This window comes from Ips typographus, linkage group LG16 (assembly GCF_016097725.1).
Source record: "Ips typographus isolate SLU linkage group LG16, UJ_Ityp_2.0, whole genome shotgun sequence".
Classification (NCBI taxonomy): domain Eukaryota; kingdom Metazoa; phylum Arthropoda; class Insecta; order Coleoptera; family Curculionidae; genus Ips; species Ips typographus.
The window spans coordinates 5924217-5945428 of NC_138437.1; the positions used below are offsets into that span (position 1 = coordinate 5924217).

The 21212-nt window shown below is 32.3% G+C and overlaps 2 protein-coding genes across 4 annotated transcripts; one reads left to right on the forward strand and one right to left on the reverse strand.

The window, feature by feature from the left end:
• The first annotated feature begins 1382 nt into the window (after positions 1–1382).
• SK (small conductance calcium-activated potassium channel) lies at positions 1383–20976 on the forward strand. Of its 3 annotated transcripts, none has more exons than XM_081994638.1 (14): positions 1383–1926; positions 8490–8595; positions 10975–11235; positions 11572–11800; positions 14264–14515; positions 16930–17283; positions 17331–17432; positions 17563–17987; positions 18041–18176; positions 18528–18638; positions 18809–18936; positions 19518–19587; positions 19640–19792; positions 19843–20976. In XM_081994638.1, exons 3-14 carry the CDS (start codon positions 11003–11005, stop codon positions 19996–19998), a joined length of 2349 nt encoding a protein of 782 aa, XP_081850764.1. In that variant the 5' UTR covers positions 1383–1926; positions 8490–8595; positions 10975–11002; the 3' UTR covers positions 19999–20976. The 3 variants fall into 3 exon arrangements, with proteins under 3 accessions (XP_081850764.1, XP_081850765.1, XP_081850766.1); XM_081994639.1 differs by having other exon boundaries at positions 1386–1926; positions 17337–17432; XM_081994640.1 differs by lacking the exon at positions 14264–14515 and having other exon boundaries at positions 1388–1926.
• Positions 3755–9852, reverse strand: LOC145739212 (sodium- and chloride-dependent glycine transporter 1-like). The gene is made up of 10 exons (XM_081994643.1): positions 9715–9852; positions 8179–8332; positions 7762–8040; positions 7472–7676; positions 7098–7414; positions 5761–6097; positions 5151–5302; positions 4786–4931; positions 4007–4162; positions 3755–3940 (listed from the first exon to the last, which is right to left on the reverse strand). Exons 1-10 carry the CDS (start codon positions 9721–9723, stop codon positions 3863–3865), a joined length of 1833 nt encoding a protein of 610 aa, XP_081850769.1. The 5' UTR covers positions 9724–9852; the 3' UTR covers positions 3755–3862.
• Positions 20977–21212: the final 236 nt, after the last annotated feature.

Here is a 21212-nt window from a genome sequence, read left to right on the forward strand (position 1 = left end):
TTATCCTAATAGCTTGTAATTAAGTCCTCTCCCTTAACAATTGGGAAACCTTATTGACCAAATTACATTTGAAAGATTTGATTAGAGGGATGTAATGGTCTGGCAATGATAAATGAATCTTATCGTTACTTTTACTTCGCTCAATTATACAGAGTATTCCAAATGTTTCGAAACGGTCTACCTTTTTTCACAAGATGAAAGCAACATATGGAATTTTGGAATATCACGTAAGGTTAAAAAATCTTTCTCTTAATGGTAGTTTCGAAATTTTTAGGACCTAGGTTTTGGACCAGCAACATCCACCGCCATTTTTATTAAATGGGTCGGTTATGTAGTATAATCAGCAGTTAAGGTTTAACAAAGTTTTATCCAGCCAGTTTTGATAAATCTGATTTAAAATTATGAAGAAAGAACAACAGGTTTCATTGTTGACTAAAAATTTGCAAAACCTTATTTGATGATTTTTGAAAGAACAAAAAAATGATTTAAAACATTACCGATCCATTTAAAAAAAGGTGGTGGATGTCGCTGGTCTGAAAATCTGGGTTCTAAACATTCGAAATGAGCATCAAGAGATAGATAATTTCATCTTTCTAGCTTTCACCTTGTAGAAAAAGGTAGACCGGTTCGAAACATTTGGAATACCCTGTATTAGTTAGGTCGTAGAGATATGCTGCTGCTTTAAAGTATTTTTTGCAAAACATATTGAGATATACTACTACCAACAATTAAAGTCAATAGCCTCTAAAGCAGTTCATTTAGAGGTAGCACAGACTGTAACTCAGTCAGCGACCTTTGTTGCGCATCGGTTGTAAGAACTGAAACAGAAATGATCTTTCTACATGCATCTTCAAATGTGTAATTTTAAACATTTTTAAATACTAGGTATATTACATTAATTTTCGGCGTATATCAAAGCTCAAAAATCTTGTGACTATCAATCTTTTTGATGTATTATAAAAATATTTGACCTCATTTCCTAAAATTATAAAGGGGGAAACACTGCCATGTGCGTGACACAAAAGTAAATAACTGCAGCTAGTTTAGTTTTAATTTTCACTCTAATTCAGATCAATACGGTAGTGTCATTCTAGATATACACAGTAGAGATAAAGATCAATATCCACTGAGTTATAAGTAGATTGCCTAAGGGCCAAATTATGAAGTTGTTAGCGTCTTTGTCAAGAATATAATTTCCTTAGGGGCTCGTTACACTGATTTATAAAAAGTGGTATTATGAAAAATCTAATCAGTGCTACAATTGATGTAAAAACTGACCTCTAATAACATTATAAAATAAAAAACTATCAATGGTTCATTGATGATTTAAAGAGTTGTTTCTTTTTTGCATGTCAGCTGCTTTAATAAATATATGCATATACGAATCAATTAATCATCATTAGAAATATCAAAATTAAGAGTCTAAATGTAGAGTTAAACAAGAGAATATGTTCTGTGTGTGTATCAAGCAATGTTCAAAATGTCTTACGTGTACGTTAAAGGTGGGCGTCACAGATGTTTTTGACATGTCTGGGTGATGTACAGGTATTATTTACTTACATTTTGGTTACAAATCTGAAATGAAATGTAGGTCAACTATTGGATTACTGCGTCATGTTTTATTATACAGAAATAATAGAGTTTTTCGGTGCAATACCCTATAGCATTGGTATCGCTGTGGATTCGACGCGCATCGAGGTTGCCATCCTGAAAACCGACGCAGCGTCGGAAATGAAAACGTGTAGTATAGTCGAAGAAATTGGGAAACCTCGTCGTTACTTTTCGCGAAAAGTGTATCGCGCTTTCGTCTAAAACTCTTTCAGAATCGAAATGCTCAGATGTGTCTGATTAATTTTCCAGTGCCTTCAGAACAACCTTTACCAAGGAGTGCGTGATATATTCTACTACTTTCATATTGTTGCTAAGGTAATATAGAATGCTTTTCTCTCACGGGACTTATACAGTGCATGACCTCGAAAATCGAACAAATTGCTTTTACCGCACATGTAAAGCTAGACTCATTTACGGTGCACTATTTGTTTAATTCAGAACTACGGGCTATTTTACCTGGATCAAAAACAGAGCTTTACAATTAACTTTTAATGAGCTGCCCTTGATTTAACCCTAGTTCTCTCAAGTGGCTTTATAAAACTGGAACAATGCTACACTTGAGGGACCAAAACCACTTCACAGCATTGTGACTGCTTCACTATGTATATATTAAGTGCTTTGTTAACGACCACCACATAACCATACTACAATTAAAATTTAAATTATTTGAAACTCTCTTCCTAGATGGAATAGAATGTGCCACATTACCACTGAGAACGTAAATATTACGTTAATGCATATGTAATTTGACAAACATTTTGATACACTAACATCAGGTAGCTAGCAAGTATTCTGTGTTCAGTGTAGCTGATAGATACAGTTTATGATAGTTTATTATATTTAGTAGGTTAGTTTAGCGTTAGATGGTCAAAAAGTTTTTAAATAATCCCAAATTTCGCATTTAACAAGGTGGACATATTTATAATTTTTGTAACTCATAACTTCGTGGAGTATGATACACCGTTTTTTAATTTTACGAGTATGTGTGAATTACTAAAATTCTTCTTAATTGTTTTTTTAATGTCTGTTTATTATTCAGTATTAAAAATGAGTCTAACATGGGATATCATACAATCATCTGTCTGCACTTGAACTTGAACTACTGTGAAAAATCGTTTGGATACAAGAAATTCTTAAATTAATAGTTAATACAAAATAGAGCTAGTCTAATCAAAGGAACTCAATCATTGTAACATTTTGGGAATAGTAAAGAAAACAATTATACAACAATTTTTTTGGGAGAATAAGGTTTCGCTTAAAACTAATTTCAGTTTAAAACTTTACTCATAAAGTTTGATTACATGCACAATGAAAATTAAACGAATCTCTACATTTTTGAGAACCTCGTTCTTCACACATCAACATACTATAAATAAGTCAAAAGCAATTAAACTTTATTATGACTTTCCGAAATTTGTCCAACAAACGCTCTCTCTACGACTTTCAGCATAATTTAATTAAAAGGTACTGCGAATCAAAGTTGACAAGAGTGCTCATAACACGTGCTAGTAAACATGAATTGTAATTTCCATAACTTAGAGGTAGTTAATTAAAGTAAAAGGACCCACTGAACGTATAATGAAAGTAGTTGCACGTGGGTACTTTAGAAGATTTGCTGTTTTTCCTCAAACAATTTACAGAGCAAAGTGCCTTGAGCTTACTGTATCCTTATTAAGAACCTTATGGCCCTAATGTCTTAGCGAACCGTTCAATAAACTTCGAAATGGATGGATTCCTTTTAAGTGCAGGTATTGTACAAATGACTTCCTGGATTACATTAACAAGAGTAGTGAGTTTTTAACTAATGGTATAATAGACGTTTTTATTGAATTAGAGGTGAAAGAAAACCAACTTTATATATTGATGACATATTTGTTGTGTAAAAAATGTATTTGATTTTAGTAAAATATACGTTTCCGAAATATCTATAAATCACGATAATATACAATAATTGAACCGTTACCAGCACAGTCATATATTTCACATAAAATCAACACAAAATGGAATCCTAATGATTTGCTTTAAGCTAGGTAATGTCAGCGTGCGTTAATGATACGCCAGTTTGTAAAATATTATTTATGATCATTTTGATAAGCAATAAAAGCAAATTATAAGGTAACAGGAAAAAAATTAAAGTAGAAAATACTTGAAATACTTTATATAATAAACCTCTTCCTAACAAAATGGAGTATCATTAAAGTAATTTTATGGACCCTCACTCTTTTTATTCATGAGTGAACAATTAGAGCGTTCATAATGCAAGTGGTTTTTCAGGTCTTTTTGATTGGGGTCCCCATTCTGACGTGTGACGTAGCAACTCAAGGCCGGTCTGTAAAATAAATTTATACAAAATTAATGTAGTCATTTCCGCCTAAATAAGGTAAAGCACACTCACGTATTTCCCTTGCCAAATAACCCAGCCGACACCAATGAAAAATGGAACCAGCGTGGTTATTCCAATTAGCCATCCAATTGAGTCAGCCCAAACTGGAAATACGTAATCCTCGTATGAAGCAGGTGTGTATTCAATCATTTGAAAAATGAATATTCCCTAAAACAGGCATTTCCATGTAACTCAATTTAAAATTTAATTTGAAGGAGATCCTCAAAAGAAAACTGGGATTCAACTTCCATGAAATTGTCATGAAGAATCTGAGGCTTAGTAAGTTTATCGATCGATAAATGATCGTGAATCTCTGAAATATTTAGAGGATTCCAATTGATAATTGTCTTTGCTATTATAACTGAAATATTTTGATTGAAAATAATTTTTATTCTTGTTTCGATTGATAAAGGTATAAGTGTTTTGGATGTAATGACTTTGTTAACATTTCTGAAAATAAGATGTTAATATAGACCTTTGATAAATAAAATTGACCATCTCTACGCCTTAAAAAAGTTATTATCTTGCATATTATTTGCATGTCAACTGATTTTTTTTCACTAACTTGCCTTCAGTCTGTAAGGTTTTCTTATTATATGCAAAGACTGAGTTCTGTTCGAGCTGTATTTCTACTTGATAAAGCAGTGTCTTGGCTTCTGGCCAGTTGTTCGACATTATCTGTGAGTACAAAGTTCAACATATGCTTAGTTTTTTTTTAGTCCTTTGAAATGGTCAATTTTTTTTATCCTTAGGTATTTAACATAACACTGGTTTTTGTTTGGAACACTTACTAGTAGGGTTGTCGGTGTAATTATAACCCAACTTAACCACCAGTACCCTCTAAAAAACTTTCTCATGCTCATTTCCATATCGTTCATGTGATCCAGGAACTTCAAACATCCGTAACACCAAGAAACAGAAACAATTTCGCCAAAACCTAAAATATGATTATTCAGTCGAAAGAAATGAAAACTCCTTCTAAAAATATTGATTATAGGAAAAGTATAGTGTTTCTTAGTTTAACTTATTAGAACTAAATATAGGTTTTTATTGTGGGGAAAAGCTGAGCTTGATAAAATAACGCAAACAGTGTCATCCACTTTAAAAAGATAAAAAATAAGTGTCCCTTGACGAACAATTAGATAACAAAAATTACCTATTAACATGATAGCCCACGAAGCGGTGTTCCATTCCATTAAGGTAAATAGGTATATTCCTCCAGAAAAACACATAGGGATTGCCAAAATAAAACAGCTAAAGCAAATACCCAAATTAATGTACGACCTGTATTTTCTTAGATGTGGATATCTGGAAAAGAAAAAAAAACATTTTGTATTTCAGTTGTCTCTTCCAAGTTTTCAGGTATTTGTTCTGTAGATTAAGGAGTTTTACTTTTCCACTGTAAGAGTTTCTGTTGTTTTTTCCTTGTTTGTCTTCCAATTTTAATTATCTTTTTCTTTATACACTTTGTACTATAGTAAAGTTAGGAAAATGTAACAAAATAAAAAGACTGCCTCTATTACATTTTAATCTTTGCTTAATTTTCAGCACATCTCAAATAAAAGTTTGGACACCCTGTATAATTAAGAAAAATAGTTTTATACACTAAAAGTATTTGAAATAATCTTTATTCAACTATTTCAAGTGCTGTCCAGCTTTGTTTAGACCCTGTCTAAGCAAATTGATTGTATTTACTATTAGAGGAGGGACAGAAGATAAGTAAGCGGTTAAACCCTTTACATAAGGAAATATTAGTGTTAACTTACTTATCCAAAATGCAGCAACTAACAGCTTCGACTCCAGCAAATTGCGTGCCAAGTCCTAATATAAAAAGCATAAAGAAGAATAGTAATGACCATGCTGTGGAACCTGGAAGCCTTAATATTGCTTCTGGATAAGCTATAAAAGCTAGTCCAGGTCCGTCATTGGCTACTTCTTCAACTGGTAATCCCATTTGATTGGCTAAAAATCCCAGCATGGAAAAAATGGCAAAACCAGCGTATATGCTGGTAAACGCATTTGTTGCACTAACAACAATAGCATCCCGTAGACAATTGTTGTTGAAATTGTTATACGACGCTAACGTTATTAAAGAACCACAAGCTAAAAAAAAAGACTACTACAAAGGCTATTCAAAATGTTTTCTGTATAAACTAATTAGTTGGAAAAGGGAAGGTCTCATTACTGGCATTTTACAAAACCCCCACGCTATAATATGTAATGAAGGGAGTAAGTTTCATTAAATATTGTTCGTGTTCCATGCGTTCAATACGGGCGGATTATGAAAAGATTTACTAAGGCAAAATTGAAAACGTAAATTTCGTTAAAGCTTTAAAAAGTTAACAAAAGCCTTCGTGGATCATTGCAGTGACTTTATTAAAAAGCTCCATTATAAGCATTTTTTGTTGCAGGCCTGGTTTGACTGATGGTTTAATCATTTACTTCTAAATTAGAATTATAACTTGCTCATGACATTTTTATTGTTTTCACGGTTCCATATAGCTCAAATCATTGTTAATTAGTGCATCAGCTTTCATTGTATTTCTATTTTTATAAACTTTTAAGAAGTTTGCATTCCTTAGCTGTGGTTATCGACATTTTTCATTAAAAATATTATAAAGTTTTTATTATGTTCGTATTGTTTCTTTGCGCCTTTGTTTAAACCACTTAATTACAGACAAGACTCCTTGAAAGATATTCATTTGATTCTCTAATTAATAATGATAAGAAGAAGACTTATCAATCTTTGAATGGATAACCACATTTTGTTAGTCTACTTGCAACGTACTAAATTATACTTTTCTCGACATTCAAAATATATTATAAACTAATACTTGTACTGACAATGGTAAAATATTTGTAAACTGATATATGATGATAAAACCGGAAATCCAAAGTATAAGTGGAAAAAAATTTATGTTTCCGAGACGATCCCCCAACGCACTCATTGCCATCAATCATCAAATTTCGAGACGAAAGAAAAATCTTTTATATTTCTGATAGAAAAAGAGGTTTCCTATGTAATCTAAATTTATTGGTTTTGGTTTATAGAACTCAAAAGGATTCTAGTGACATTTGTCTACTAATAAATATTTTGATTTACCAATTCCAAAAGAATAGAAGTTTTGTGATGCTGCGGCAGCCCAAACATCGATATTGAGTAATTTTTCCCAATCCGGCATTAAATACAGTTCAATTCCATCAATGGCTCCGGGTAAAAGAGCACCCTGAATTACTAGGGCAGTCAAAATAAAATAGGGAAAAGTCACAGTGAAATAGACCGCTTTTCCTGAGGTTTTTACCCCTTTCAGCACTGCTAAGTAGCAGAAAGTCCAGGAAAATAACAGGCAACCTAGAATCTCCCATCTCATTGATCCGAAATTGTCCCAGGTGGCATCTCCAATCCCCAGAACGTATTCCCTAAAATAATTTAGTTAATTGCCCTAATATAGTTCAGATTTAATTCTGCTCCACTACCTAAAATATTCAGAAGTGGCTAAAGTTCTATTGATTACACTATTTATTGGAGTGACTACAGAAGTCACATTATTGTAGCAAAAAGTACGATTTAATGCATATCCGAGATCAAATTCATCGCAAAGATCGTCACTTAAAATACATGTTCTGTTAAAGTAAGTGTGATCTTCCAAGCATTTTGCTTCCTCTGACGCACTGTAGCATCCTGAAAAGAATTTGTTTGTATGAATGTGATTGAACATGAACTGTTTGTATTGAATGGTGAAGCTGCAAAGTTTGTGGTAACTTACCGTCACTATTAAAGTCGTTATTGCATCGACCATAACCCAAGTCCAAGGTGAAGGACGCGAAGAAATAAAAACTAGTCCAAGATACAATTACCATATAATATATCGTAATCAAGTATATGACCACAAGGCAACAGTAGCCCAAACCAGTAAATATTGGAGCTAAATGCCTAAAGACTTTGTCAGGGCCCAATCCTGAGTACTGGCCCACCAGCAGTTCCAAAAGGAAAATTGGAGTGCCCATCAGTAGTAGCATAGTAAAATATGCTATCAGAAATGCGCCTAAAATTAATTTAAGTAGTATTTTTTTACACCTGCAAGGATATTTAATATTTGTTTAAGAGAACGATTAAGTATGCTTTATGCAATTGATATGACGGCTTAATGCGTAATTTATTGATTGTAAAACGAGTGACTTACCTCCTCCATTACTATAACACAAATATGGAAATCTCCAGATATTTCCCAGGCCTATAGCATAGTTTAGACAGGAAAACAGGAATTCCAAAGGTTTTCCCCAGGAGGATCTTTCGGCAACTTCCCCTTCTGTGGAACTGATTTGAGATTCGTGATCCTAATAAACAATTCAATTTTAATCTCTATGCAAGGCAATTTAAAAATTTAAAATGTGCAAGGGAATGCTTATTATTACTTAAAGCAGCCCAAGGCAATATATAAGTTTACTATCTACTTTTTAGAAAAATCTAACCGGTGTTTTTTTTTTATTTCAGAACTCTGGTAACTGGGACCATATTAAATGGAGCTATTTTCATTATATTGTTCGATAAATTACCGAACAGCGATTGCATCGTCGGGGGTAGTGGACTCCTGCAAATGGTGAGAATTTCCTACCCAAACACACATACAAATTATCATTATAATATAAAAAATACATTACTAAATAAATCAAAATTATTAATATTGAGTAACTTTTTGTACTTTACAGCGAGTCTATCTAAAGAAGGGTGTAGTTGTTTTTTAATCCTACTGAATATAATTCATATTTGAAAGTCCTCAATATTATAAGGATTTAATTTTTATTTTTTAGGTGGTAATTATCAGTAAGAAAATACGAGGGACATAAAAAAGTGCATTTATGACAGATTGCACCAATATGTTTGAAACTGCATATTATGTATATAGAAAATTTAATAAAAAACTTTTATGACTACCAAGAAACCTTTATAATTTGTCATATGCCTCTAAAATAAGTAAAAAAAATTAAGGTCCTTAGAATAAGTACAAAATTTCCAGAGGCTTCCAAAACCTTGAATACCTTGGAAGAAAGTTTCAATATTGCCATACCCCTCTAAGATATGCTGAAAATGCTTTCAAAAATTTCAAAAAACTAAGATAACTGGCAACCATTTGGAATTGGTGACGTCATCCCAATTTCATTTGAATTCCGGCATATTGAAACTAGACTTGCTTTAACAGAGAAATAGTTTGTCAAAAAGCGAATACCTATAAATTTGTAAGGAAACAAATAAATCATCGTTTTTATCTAACCATGAATTTTTCACAGTATCTGCGAAAACATTATTAATCCGGTACTGAAATTAAATGGGTGTTTTAATCATCCGCAAATTGATTTTCTGAAGTTTGTCTATATACTTAATTAATATCCTCTATAGACATTATTCGCTTACAGGAATTTCTATATTAGTTTCCAAACTAAGCGAAAATATCATGTTTGATTATAGCTTATTGCAAAATCGATATTTTTCATTAACATGTGGGCCACTTAACGCTTAATATTCCTTCTTTATAAAAACTTTTTATAGGCAGAAATGTTGCTAATTTAATGATAATTTTCATTTAACATTTTATCAAAAATTAGCGGGATTAATTTAACTTTAGGTTAAATTAAGTAATACATTCAGGTCAATTGTTTAACTAACCTAATCTTAAAAAATAATTAATTAAAATTATATTACTAGAATATATACTACTTACATTGCCCATTATCACAACCTACTGAATGAGTTTTATTGTAAAACTGTTATTTTGGATTGTGGTACATTGCAAAGCTTATCGGTTTACTTATTTAAAGGTATCAAGATCTATCGACCATAAAACTGATGTAAATTAATTTATTAGGGTTAGTAATGTTCTCGTAAACAATTCATAATATTACCATCAATATTTGAGAGCTTCAGCCAGGTTTTTAATTAATTCCAAATATTTGATTCGTACAGTTGTATATTTGTAAGCAGACAGACAGGATTAATGACATAAAAATGACAGAACTGGATTTAAAATTTTGACACAATCTTAACAAGTTGTAGTAAGGTATCCAAAAACAAATTATAAAACAAAAGCAGCTGCGTATTTACCGGATAAAACCGCATAGTAATACTAGATCAAACATTTTGTGGTTATCTATATAATTCGGTGAAATTGTTGCATTTAAAAGAAAGTTTTGTTAAGTAACTAAACTAACTGATAACTTACCATCTAGGTAATATGCACGCAAATATATAATAATAAATTTACTAACAATATGCAGGCATTTAAATACACTAATTTTATGCATTCTCAGAATCTACTAGAAATTGAAGTTTTAATACAGGGTGTTCAATTTTCCAGTCCAAGGAAAATAGTGACATAGCAGGTTCTCCGAAACAATGGTAGCCTGATTTAAAGTAAAAACTTAAGTTAACATATTTGTTTCTTAAGGTTATTTTTTATGGCGAGGTTTTGGAATCAATTTAATTTAACAAAAGCAGAGTAGTAAAAAAAATTTCCATAACATTTGGTAAAATAAAAGTCCCTACGCTATAAAACCCTTTATTATTTCTTCTCAATTCCCATTGGAGTCCAGTAATTTTATTACTCTAGTATCAGATGAAAAAACGTGTTTCGAATTTCACGTATACTTTATCATAGGTTTGTGGACACGACATTCGGTCATAATTTGCCATCTAGGTAGACCGTTTGTAAATGTATTATATAAATTCCGGCCAAAAATGGAATTTATTATTTTATTCACATAAATGGAGAATCGTAATATTCCACTATACAAAAATCACGTTAATTTTCGTTTTATGCTGATATATTATTCGGAGTGGAAGTAATTCCCGTACATAATTTATGTTTGCTTTTCAATACTAACCAAAAATATTGTAGTGGTATTAATGGGAAAACTTAATTATAAGTTACGTTATTAAAAATACGTCAATAAGCTTTAATGTATTTTATGTGTTATATTTTCAGGGTTTAAACTAGGTTAGTCACGAGAAGAATGAATAGTTTAGATGAAACCGCAAGCCTTCTATTAGGCCAGCAACCTTTGATAAATACCTCATCACCTTCGAATTTTACCAAGCCGGTCCTGATGCGTCAAGAATGTACTACTTTTCTGGTATCATCTCAACATCCACAACTTTCAGTATTTTCTGATAGCGAAGAGGACGGTTCGCTGTGTTTAGAAGAAAACAGCACTAGATCTGTACCTGATATTGAGCTACATTGCAGGTAAAATGAACGTGTCATATTTAGTAAGTTTTTTCCATTGATATGTTTAGCGGAAAAATTCTGCTCTGGACATACTAATGGAAATGGCCATTATTTGATTGCAAAATCAAATCAAATAACATTATTTGACAAAGGCAACTTCAATCCCTATCGTAAATTGCTATGCTATTCTTAGGCGTTGGGGCTCTTCCAGGCTTACGGGTCCTAAAATAATATTTTCTTTCCGGAAAAAGAGAATTTCTCGAGAGACATTTCGTTTCATTGTGGAATTTTGCTCCACAGGGCTTGGCAATAGTCTTGATCAAATATTTATTACAAATTACTGTTATTTTACAGATTAGACGTGAAAGGGTGCAAACAAAACGTACCGTCACATCCAGTCCGAAACCGAAGCTCATCTAATGCTTTCCAATTGTCCACTAATTCATATTCAGCAAATACTAGGGCCTTAATAGAAAGGCGAACGTCTACAACTCCTGCATATACTTTGAAAATTGGTCGATCCATTTCTAGGGAAAGTGTCCGGTCTATTCACCATTGTACATGTCCATGCCTTAATACACCGGTAAGTTTATTATGTAACTTTTGTATAAGTCTAAGAACGTTTTGTAAATCTGAATCTAAACTAAATTAGTCTTTCTCTGAACACTGCGAAACAGGAAGACTAATTTTAATTAGAGTCTGAAAATTTATCTGCATGCGCAATTGCTTTCAGGTCAACTTATGAAATGTATCAAACATTTATTAATATTATATGTAAACATGAACCGGATATTTTAGCATAATGTAACCCTACTTCCTACGTGAAATTTCAAGTGAAAAACCAGAACTAATTAAAAACATCTCAATTACTAAATATTGCGGTGAATATAGGTTGCTTCTGCTGATTTAAGATAACTATTATGATATATTAGACCGCGGCTGTAATTGCAGCTTGCAAATAGGCAACAATTAGAATTTTAAAACGCTTTGGAGCATGATTGCGTTTGTAGGCTTGTTTTAGAAGCAGAACAAAAACTTAGTTTTCAGCATACTGGTACCAAAAAAACAGTACTAGGTAAGTGAGCATATAATTTTTTACCACAGATAATTGAACGTGATCTGAAGTTTTCAGAATGGTGGTTGGAGTATGGTTTTTTGCAGACACTATATATAGGTTATTCTAAAAATTGGTATATAAATCTCAAAAGTGTTAAAATTGTTAATGACTTTTACTGCCAGTTGCACACATATTTGAGCACTTTAGTGGCACTCTCATCAACACACAGCAACACTACACCTAAATTATAGTAATAGGCACTATAGAAGCTTCATAAGATTTTAAGGTATTAATGTTAAGTTTATTCAGACCAATTTATCATACAAATTTTAATCAAAGGTTTCACACAACCTTAATATCAGAAAGCAGTTTGATGTAATAAAAACCACTCTAATTCTTCTAGTTTTCAGACAGTACAATAATTACAGTGTTTAATGCAATTGATTAAAATTAAGATACTAACTAAATATTTTTTTACCCATAAATATTATGGTTTTTAAAGTATAACATTTTTATTACTGTACCTGCTCTTTGGACACTTTGCTACTCGAAAAAATAACCATAAATTTTCTACATAACACATTGAAAATGCGAAAACTTTTATTAGGTAATTTGCGGTTTATGTTAGGTTTGGCATTTTCGTGAAAGCTTGTTATAAAAGCTTCGATAGTGTCTGTAATAACTTGTTCTATTGACTTTACAAAATTAGGCAATTTGTATTATAATTTTATAAACACATTTAGAGATTTTCTAAATTATTTATTAAGTGGACCTGTGTATTTCTCATTAGTTACAAAAAAACAGATTTAAATAAAGTCCCATATAAAAATCCACCTTTTTCCATACTTTGTAAAAAGAAGTAGACGATACGCTAAGTGGAGAGATGGAATTGCAGCTGCAACAATCAAAAGACTTTTCATTTTAATAAAATCCTATGCTTTCAATGTGATGAATGGTCTCAAAAAGACTACAAAAAAACTCCCAACTAGCTAAAACTGCGTACAAAAAGGTTTTAATTATACAGTGTGTGCGGAAAGTCATATAGAAATTTAATTAAAAATCAGTCTGGAAAAACTCTCATTTACAAAAACAAGTTATAGTTTGTCAAACATGAAATTATGATTGATGATGTGATAAAAAAAGTAAACATTGTTTCAATTGACAAACTTTTTGACATTTTTGTACTCAGCTACAATCATAATTAAGTTATTTTAATATTTCAATATACTCTATTGAGTTGTGATTTTTTTTTTAAATATGGGTTTTAAATTTAAAATGCTCCACATATTAAAACATAAGTTTTTTCATCTTCCAGTAGTCAGTTAATTACGGAATATTTCAGTTAGCAAGCAACTACTTTTAAAATATTTTCTTGCTTCTCTGAAAGTTTTGATCATTGCTTTCGCAAAAAGGAATTCCCACGCTAACAGTTTAGGTAAATATTGGGAAAAACCATTCTCTGAAGTTTTGTTCTGTATTACCATCATGGCAAATGTTGTTAATTGAAAAAGTTGTGCAACTATGAGCTTTTGGTTGTATGTTGTTTACTAAAGTACTTTGCACCGAGGCACTGTGTTTTCGACTTTGTTATATCAAAAATTAATTTAATAATTTAAAAACAGTTGCGAATGTTACAGATAAGGGATAGATGACAATTTTGTAAAACTGGTATGGGGGGAAACTTGGAATGGTCTGACAATATGAACATCTAGCAAAGTCTAGCAAAAGACAATTAGACTAGATATAGTAATTCTGACAAGAAAAATATTTTTACAATATGATCTGCTCACCAGTTATAAAGCATCAACAAGTTGATGGTCTAGTTAGCATCCAGAATGGGTCCGAAACATGCTAGAGACGTCATGTGACTTGCATTTTTAGTATCGATTTCTCAAAGACACGACGGGTCCAAAATTAGTGGATAAGAATGTTGTATATGATTACTGTAAATGGATGGATAAAAGACTGCAATTGTCGGTAACGTTCCAGGTGTCTTGCAGTTCATGCCCAGTGGCCCCTGCCGCTATAGTGACCACTTTACCAGGATCAAGGATAATCCGTCAAAGTTCGCAACCTGAAGCTTCTGTCGCCCCTTGTTGTGGGGTTTCCTGTGTCCACAATTCGGGGGCGACTCATCCATCGACTTCTCTAAGACAGCTACGAGACCATGACTCAGGAGGCATAGCTGGCATAGCTGCTGATTCACTTAGAATTAATGGCGCTATGCGTCATTTTCGTCAGGTAGGGTTGATGCGTCAAATTCCATTGTCGTTTTATTTAATCCAAGTCTCGACCAATTTGTCGGGTAGCAACCAACGTTAGATAGATGTATATCTCTTCCTCCTTTTGCATTTTATCTATCACTTTCTCCTTAGTAATTCTTTCTGTAAATAATACTATCTTTCTTTCTAATATTTGTGTTTTGTTTCACCTCCTTACTTCGTACAAACACATTGATACTCTGTGAACAGGGTACGCATGCATACATATACTTGTTAAATTATCTTATTTACTGGAAAAATATGTTTTTAAATGTTTAAACAATGTATACAGAACACTGAACATTTTAAGGTGAGTACAGGGATCACAAAACCTGTAAAAATGTTCAGTCGAGTAACCTACAGCTCTTACACCAATACTAGTTTAAGTTTCATACAAAGTTTTAGTTTTATAATAAATAAGATCTAAAAACTGCTAATAATTAATTATATTAGCAAATCCCGTTGTCATGCTTTTCCGTAACCAATACCTGATAAAAACTAAACCAAAAAACATAAGGTCTAGAATGGCCTAGAAATTATTCTAATTCCAACCATAAATATTGTTAGACATACTAGTGAGTTTCGACCCAATTACCACATTACACATACAAGTATTACAAGTTAGGTTTCATGTGAAAGGTATCTCTACAGTTTATTTATCATTACTTTGTCTGTTAGTTTGCAACTAGCAAACATAATTAATTTCTTACTTACCACATACATACAAAATTCAGCTTCATAAAATGATTTTATATTATTGGGGATAATAAAAGCATATTCAAAGTTTTACTGATATCATCATCATATTAGCAGTCACGATATCCTAGGGACGTTATTGATTGCTTAATAATGACATCTGTAGAAACCCATATTTTTACCTGTGGTGCTAAATTGGCAGAGATCAAAGAAAAAATCGAAAAAATATCACCACGTGGATCAATTACAGAGTAATCTTTAACTGAGCCTTTATTTGACAATATGATTTGCTCGCCATGGTCAAGTACTTCCTGATCCATTAAGTTCCAATTTTCTCTGTTGTGCTAGTTACAATAACATACATTACACCAAAGTGTGCTTGGAAATGTTTAATAATAATAGGGTATATATTTGGACTAGATAATTAATTTGTTTGTACAAGGTAAACACTTTTACAAAGCACACCATTTGTATTTTCCTTCGCTTAAACATCAAATTGCATTTTCTTTACTATTTTCCCTTTTTTCTAGCTTATCCTAGCTTCAAATCATATCAAGTTCTGCTTGACTTGAGTACTACATTTTTATGATAGGGTGATACAATTTAAAGAGCAGACAATTCCAAGTTTCCACATACAATATATTTATCAAAAAAAAAAAAGAAATATAATTAAGTACATTCTAGTAATTGTTAAATCACATTTTCACTTCAGCACAACCACATACGTTAGCTTAAACTACAAAACTAACATAACTTAAAACAGTGGCGTATCAATTGAAACTTGTGTATCGGTTGTTTTAATAACTACATGATACATCCAATTTGATTTAATAGAGTGTATGTACTTAAAGTCCAAACAAGCTTAAAAGCGTTATTTAAATATTTATGGTTTTATCAAAAAACTACAAATGCAGTCTGGAAAATAAGTGGACGTTTTCAAGGAGAACTCTGTAAAAGGTAAAGTATTGGAAAAATAATTTGATTGACGGTTCAAAAATATAAAGTGATATATAATATTGGTTAACTCTTTATATGTCAGTTGCAAATATATATTATTTATTTTTGTTCCTTTTCCTTGCATGTATTTGATAACCTGCATCTTGTTCGTTTTTGTTACTTTAGAAGAGGAGTTTGTATTTACAGTAACGTTGTTTGTTATTAAAATTAGTTTTATAGCTTTTCGTACTAGTTGTTACTAGACTAACTGAGTAGGAGTCATTTTTGGTATTCAAGAGAGAAATGTAAATATGAAAATTATTATTATTTTTTGTATAAAATGTAGTATATTATCTACTGATGCAAAATTGGTTAATTGGTCATTAATATGATTAATACTATAGCGTGAAATACCATCATACGTTATTTGGAAACCAGAAAAAGGGTGACCTTATTGTTGGTAAATGTCAGGGACTTTGTTAATACAATTGTAAACGTCGCAAAATACTAGGAAAATAGGACCCTCATTGCTTGTATGACTTTTACTTTCTCTAGATATTTTGTCGTACTAAGAAAACGATTTTCGATATTTGCATTATTTTGATTAATCCCTGGCTAACTTCCAGTATAAATAACCAATGATATTGTTGCATGTAAATTTACTTTTTTTAAAACCCCATAAGTGAGTATTATAACTCTTTTTTTGCTTAGCAAAAACATTTATCTCAATGATAAAACAGACGTAATTTGTGCATATTTCAGCTCAGAAAACCTGCATCAACAATTTCAATTCCCGGAGCTGTAAAGAATTCAAGTAAAGATTCATCAGGAGGAGGAGGAGGAAAAATTCATCAAGAAGAAAACACAGGTTTAGTGATAGGAGGCCACTTGGAGTATCCAAGATTCTTAGAAGAGCGAAACTTGGGAGGGAGCTACAAAGGACCGTCGTCAGGAAGTCTCAAGCACAAACCTAATGTTGGGTATAGGTTAGGGAGACGCAAAGCTCTATTTGAAAAACGAAAACGAATAAGTGATTACGCATTAGTTATGGGAATGTTTGGGATTATTGTTATGGTTATAGAAAATGAACTCTCAAGTGCAGGAGTTTATCGTAAGGTAAAGCTCTGCTAGAGCTGTCGATGTGGGATTTTTGATGATATCAGTTTCAGGATGAATTTTATTCAATTGCGTTGAAAACGTTGATATCTGTTTCGACTGTGATACTTTTAGGCCTCATTGTAGCGTATCATGCTTTAGAAGTACAGGTACTAGCTACAGTAGATACTGGGTGTAACCATTTAAAACTTTGCTACTATAAACACTATAAGACACAAAGTTTGTAATGGTACACTCCATGCATTCATCCATCATGAACTCTACATTTTTCATTTACAGCTCTTTATGATCGACAATTGTGCCGACGATTGGAGAATAGCAATGACCTGGCAACGAATATGTCAAATATCTATGGAATTAGTTATCTGTGCAGTACATCCAATTCCTGGACATTACAGATTCGTTTGGACGACCAGATTAGCTAACCGACAGACGAATGGCATGGGTTCTAAATGTGTGCCCTACGACGTGCCCTTATCCTTGCCAATGTTTTTAAGACTATATTTGATATGCAGAGTTATGCTGCTCCATAGCAAACTATTCACAGATGCTTCTTCTCGTAGTATTGGGGCTTTGAATCGAATTAATTTTAATACCCGATTTGTGCTGAAAACTTTGATGACCATTTGTCCTGGCACTGTTCTACTTGTTTTTATGGTTTCACTTTGGATCATTGCAAGCTGGACCTTACGACAATGTGAAAGGTAAGTTTATTTCGATTCTATATTTTCCAGATCATCATATTCGCTTGGTATAGGTTTCACGATGAAGAACATGCAAATCTACTGAACGCAATGTGGTTAATTGCCATAACTTTTCTCAGCGTTGGATTTGGTGATATTGTGCCAAATACATACTGCGGAAGAGGTATAGCAGTTAGCACTGGAATAATGGTAAGTGCTTAATCAAGCGTTTTATCGTAATAAACGGTCAGTTGCATCATGCACAAAGTTAAGATAATAGTTTTCCAGCTCAGTGGGTGTAAACCAAAACTGCAACATCCTGAAAGGAATCCAGCATTGCTGGAATTTATATCGCAGCTCTTGCTTGTTCAACTTTAAAGTTCTGTATTTTACCAGATATTTGAATTCTTGCCAAATCCGTTCGCCAGGAGCCAAATTTATCTGTTTTCAGCTTCCATTACACAAATTTATTACACTCTTGGATGATCTAACTGCGATATATTCCGGATTTTTTTGAATCCAAGCTAAAAGAAGAAAATCAAGTTTCTTTTTATGTTTCAGGGTGCAGGCTGCACAGCCCTTTTAGTGGCTGTAGTGTCAAGAAAACTGGAACTAACCAGAGCGGAAAAGCACGTTCACAATTTCATGATGGATACACAATTGACGAAAAGGGTATGTAAATTCATAATACTCACTTATCTTAAAACTGGGACGGGCTTAATAAATCAACGTCATCATTGACTAGTTTTTGGCAAACCCATGTAATTTATTTATAGAGGGGGATAATGCAAGAACCTTCCAAAAGCTTTTGTTCAATAAATGATATAATGTTTAATTTTTAGCTTAAAAACGCCGCCGCTAATGTACTACGAGAAACCTGGTTAATTTACAAGCATACGAGGCTAGTAAAAAGGGTTAATCCAGGCAGGGTGAGAACTCATCAAAGGAAGTTTTTGCTTGCAATATACGCGTGAGTATACGGAAACTTTCTATAGTTTGTAGGTTGGGGTAAAAGCGTTTAATAGCTACTTTTTGGTAGAACGCTTGTGTGTTTTGGTGCTTTCATTGTTAATTAGCTGTTCTGTTTATAGCTCCAGAAATACTGTTTACTAGTGACTTGAAAATAGCTATTCAATATCGTTTTATTATTTCGTCATCTTTATACTGCAACTGTTATATGCCCTTAACTGGGGTGTGATTTAAATATATACTCTTGTTATTTGACTTGCCAACAAGTATTCAAATTCATCAGTGCTTTCTACTTTTATTCCATTCCTTATTTCTTGGGCAAACTAATTAATAATTAACATTAGCTCGTTTAACACATATTTGCAGAAAACTTACATAATTAGCATTAGTCTCCTAGATAAACCTTTATTTTCATATGCTTTTTTCATGCTTCTTTGGCAGTTGTAACATATGTTATACGAGTGAGTCCTTTATACTTTATTTGAGAGATTTTCTGAAACAATGCATAATCACAACAAAGGATATTATTATTAGTGATAAATACAGTTTTAGTAACTGTACTACTATTTTAATTGCTTACAGGTTAAGGAAAGTAAAAATGGACCAACGAAAACTAATGGACAATGCTAATACTATAACTGATATGGCTAAGGTAAAGCTTAATTTTTTTCTCTCACTTATAGTAACGAATCTGTTGATTTTAGACCCAAAACACTGTATATGAAATAGTTTCCGATATGAGCACCCGACAAGATACTATAGAAGATAGATTAGCCAATGTAGAAGAAAAACTGTCTTCTCTACAAGACCAACTGGACATTCTTCCAGACGTAGTTGCCGCTAGAATTCAAGCTCAGGTAGTCAAAACCCATCGAACAGCAGGATTATAGTAATAACTCTATTTCAGCAAGAGAAAATAGATCAGAAGAGAAATTTCCTGCATCCAGAATCTGCAGCAAGTTTGCAACAAACCAGAAGTGTTCCAGCGACCTGCTTATGGCCCAGTTCAGTGCCAGTATCAAGTACAGGCAGGACACCATTGTCAACTACTGCAGTAAGCTAGGGAAGAATTTGTTTGGTGGCGCGTTTAATTTGAAATTTAGACATAGCATCTCCGGTACATATTTTAACAAGCTAGATTATCCTTAACGAGATTGTTGTTCTGTAACATCTGTACTAAAAGATTCAAATGACGTCTTTCGAAGAGACATGTTTTAATTCATAGATCTACATATGGATGTCACCAGATGTTGCACTACAAATATCTCGTTTATAATTCAGTTGATATACTGGAATGAAGGTTTTGTTCGTTGGTTTTCAAGCCCTACATCTACTTTATATAGTTTCCAATAAACAAAACCTTTCACCATGTAACCTAGGATTATCCCTGTTGTCCGGCAAATAATAATGCATTTACAGTGTGTCCCAATTTCACGCTGGAATTATTATGCTTGTTAAATATAGTGGCTTAGAAGTGTACAGAAATAGTTATCAAAATTGTTCTAGAACTTTAGTTTTATACGAAATAAAGGACAATTTATAAGGGTATCATTCGGCTTTATGCTCCTTTGTAGAATTAATTTAGTGCACAAATTTTATAATATACATTTATAACGCTGTTAAATTTTTTTGTTAAAGAGCTGAGTTTTTAATCATTGCTCACCGTAGTAGTGATATTATTATTCATGTAAACAAGTTCAATTGTTTAACCTAGAACTTCAGTATTAATTAAGTAGTAGTAAATTGAGACACAACGTAAACCGAACGAAACAGCGGATGTCAAAAACCGCAATAGCCATTTTAAACATTCTATAGTGAACTAACTATACATAAATGTCAAACTATTATTTTTGTTTGAAAATTGTTAAAACCTGTTATAGATTATATTTGATATTAATGTAGTAAAAAAAACACTTCTTATTTGAGTGTATAGCAATGACTCGAAACTTTGGGACGCAAGAATTTGTTGCCTAATGTTTATTATAGTGTAATGACTTTTTTTTATAATGATCAGTCGTAATAAAGAGTAACTACAGTTGAATTCAGTTTTTTATTTGTGTTAAGTAAGTACAGATTACGGTCCTGTCGGTTTGAACGATTATTTTAACTCTGCATTTTGTTTTAAATTTAACAATTTTTAAGGAGAATTCATATCATCAATAATAATGGGATCAGATACTTTGGTTGTCTTGTAATGATCAGTTCCATGCAATAGAATTTTGACTTCAATAATGGAATATGTCAAAGAAAAATTGGGAAGTGCTCCATTATTGAAAA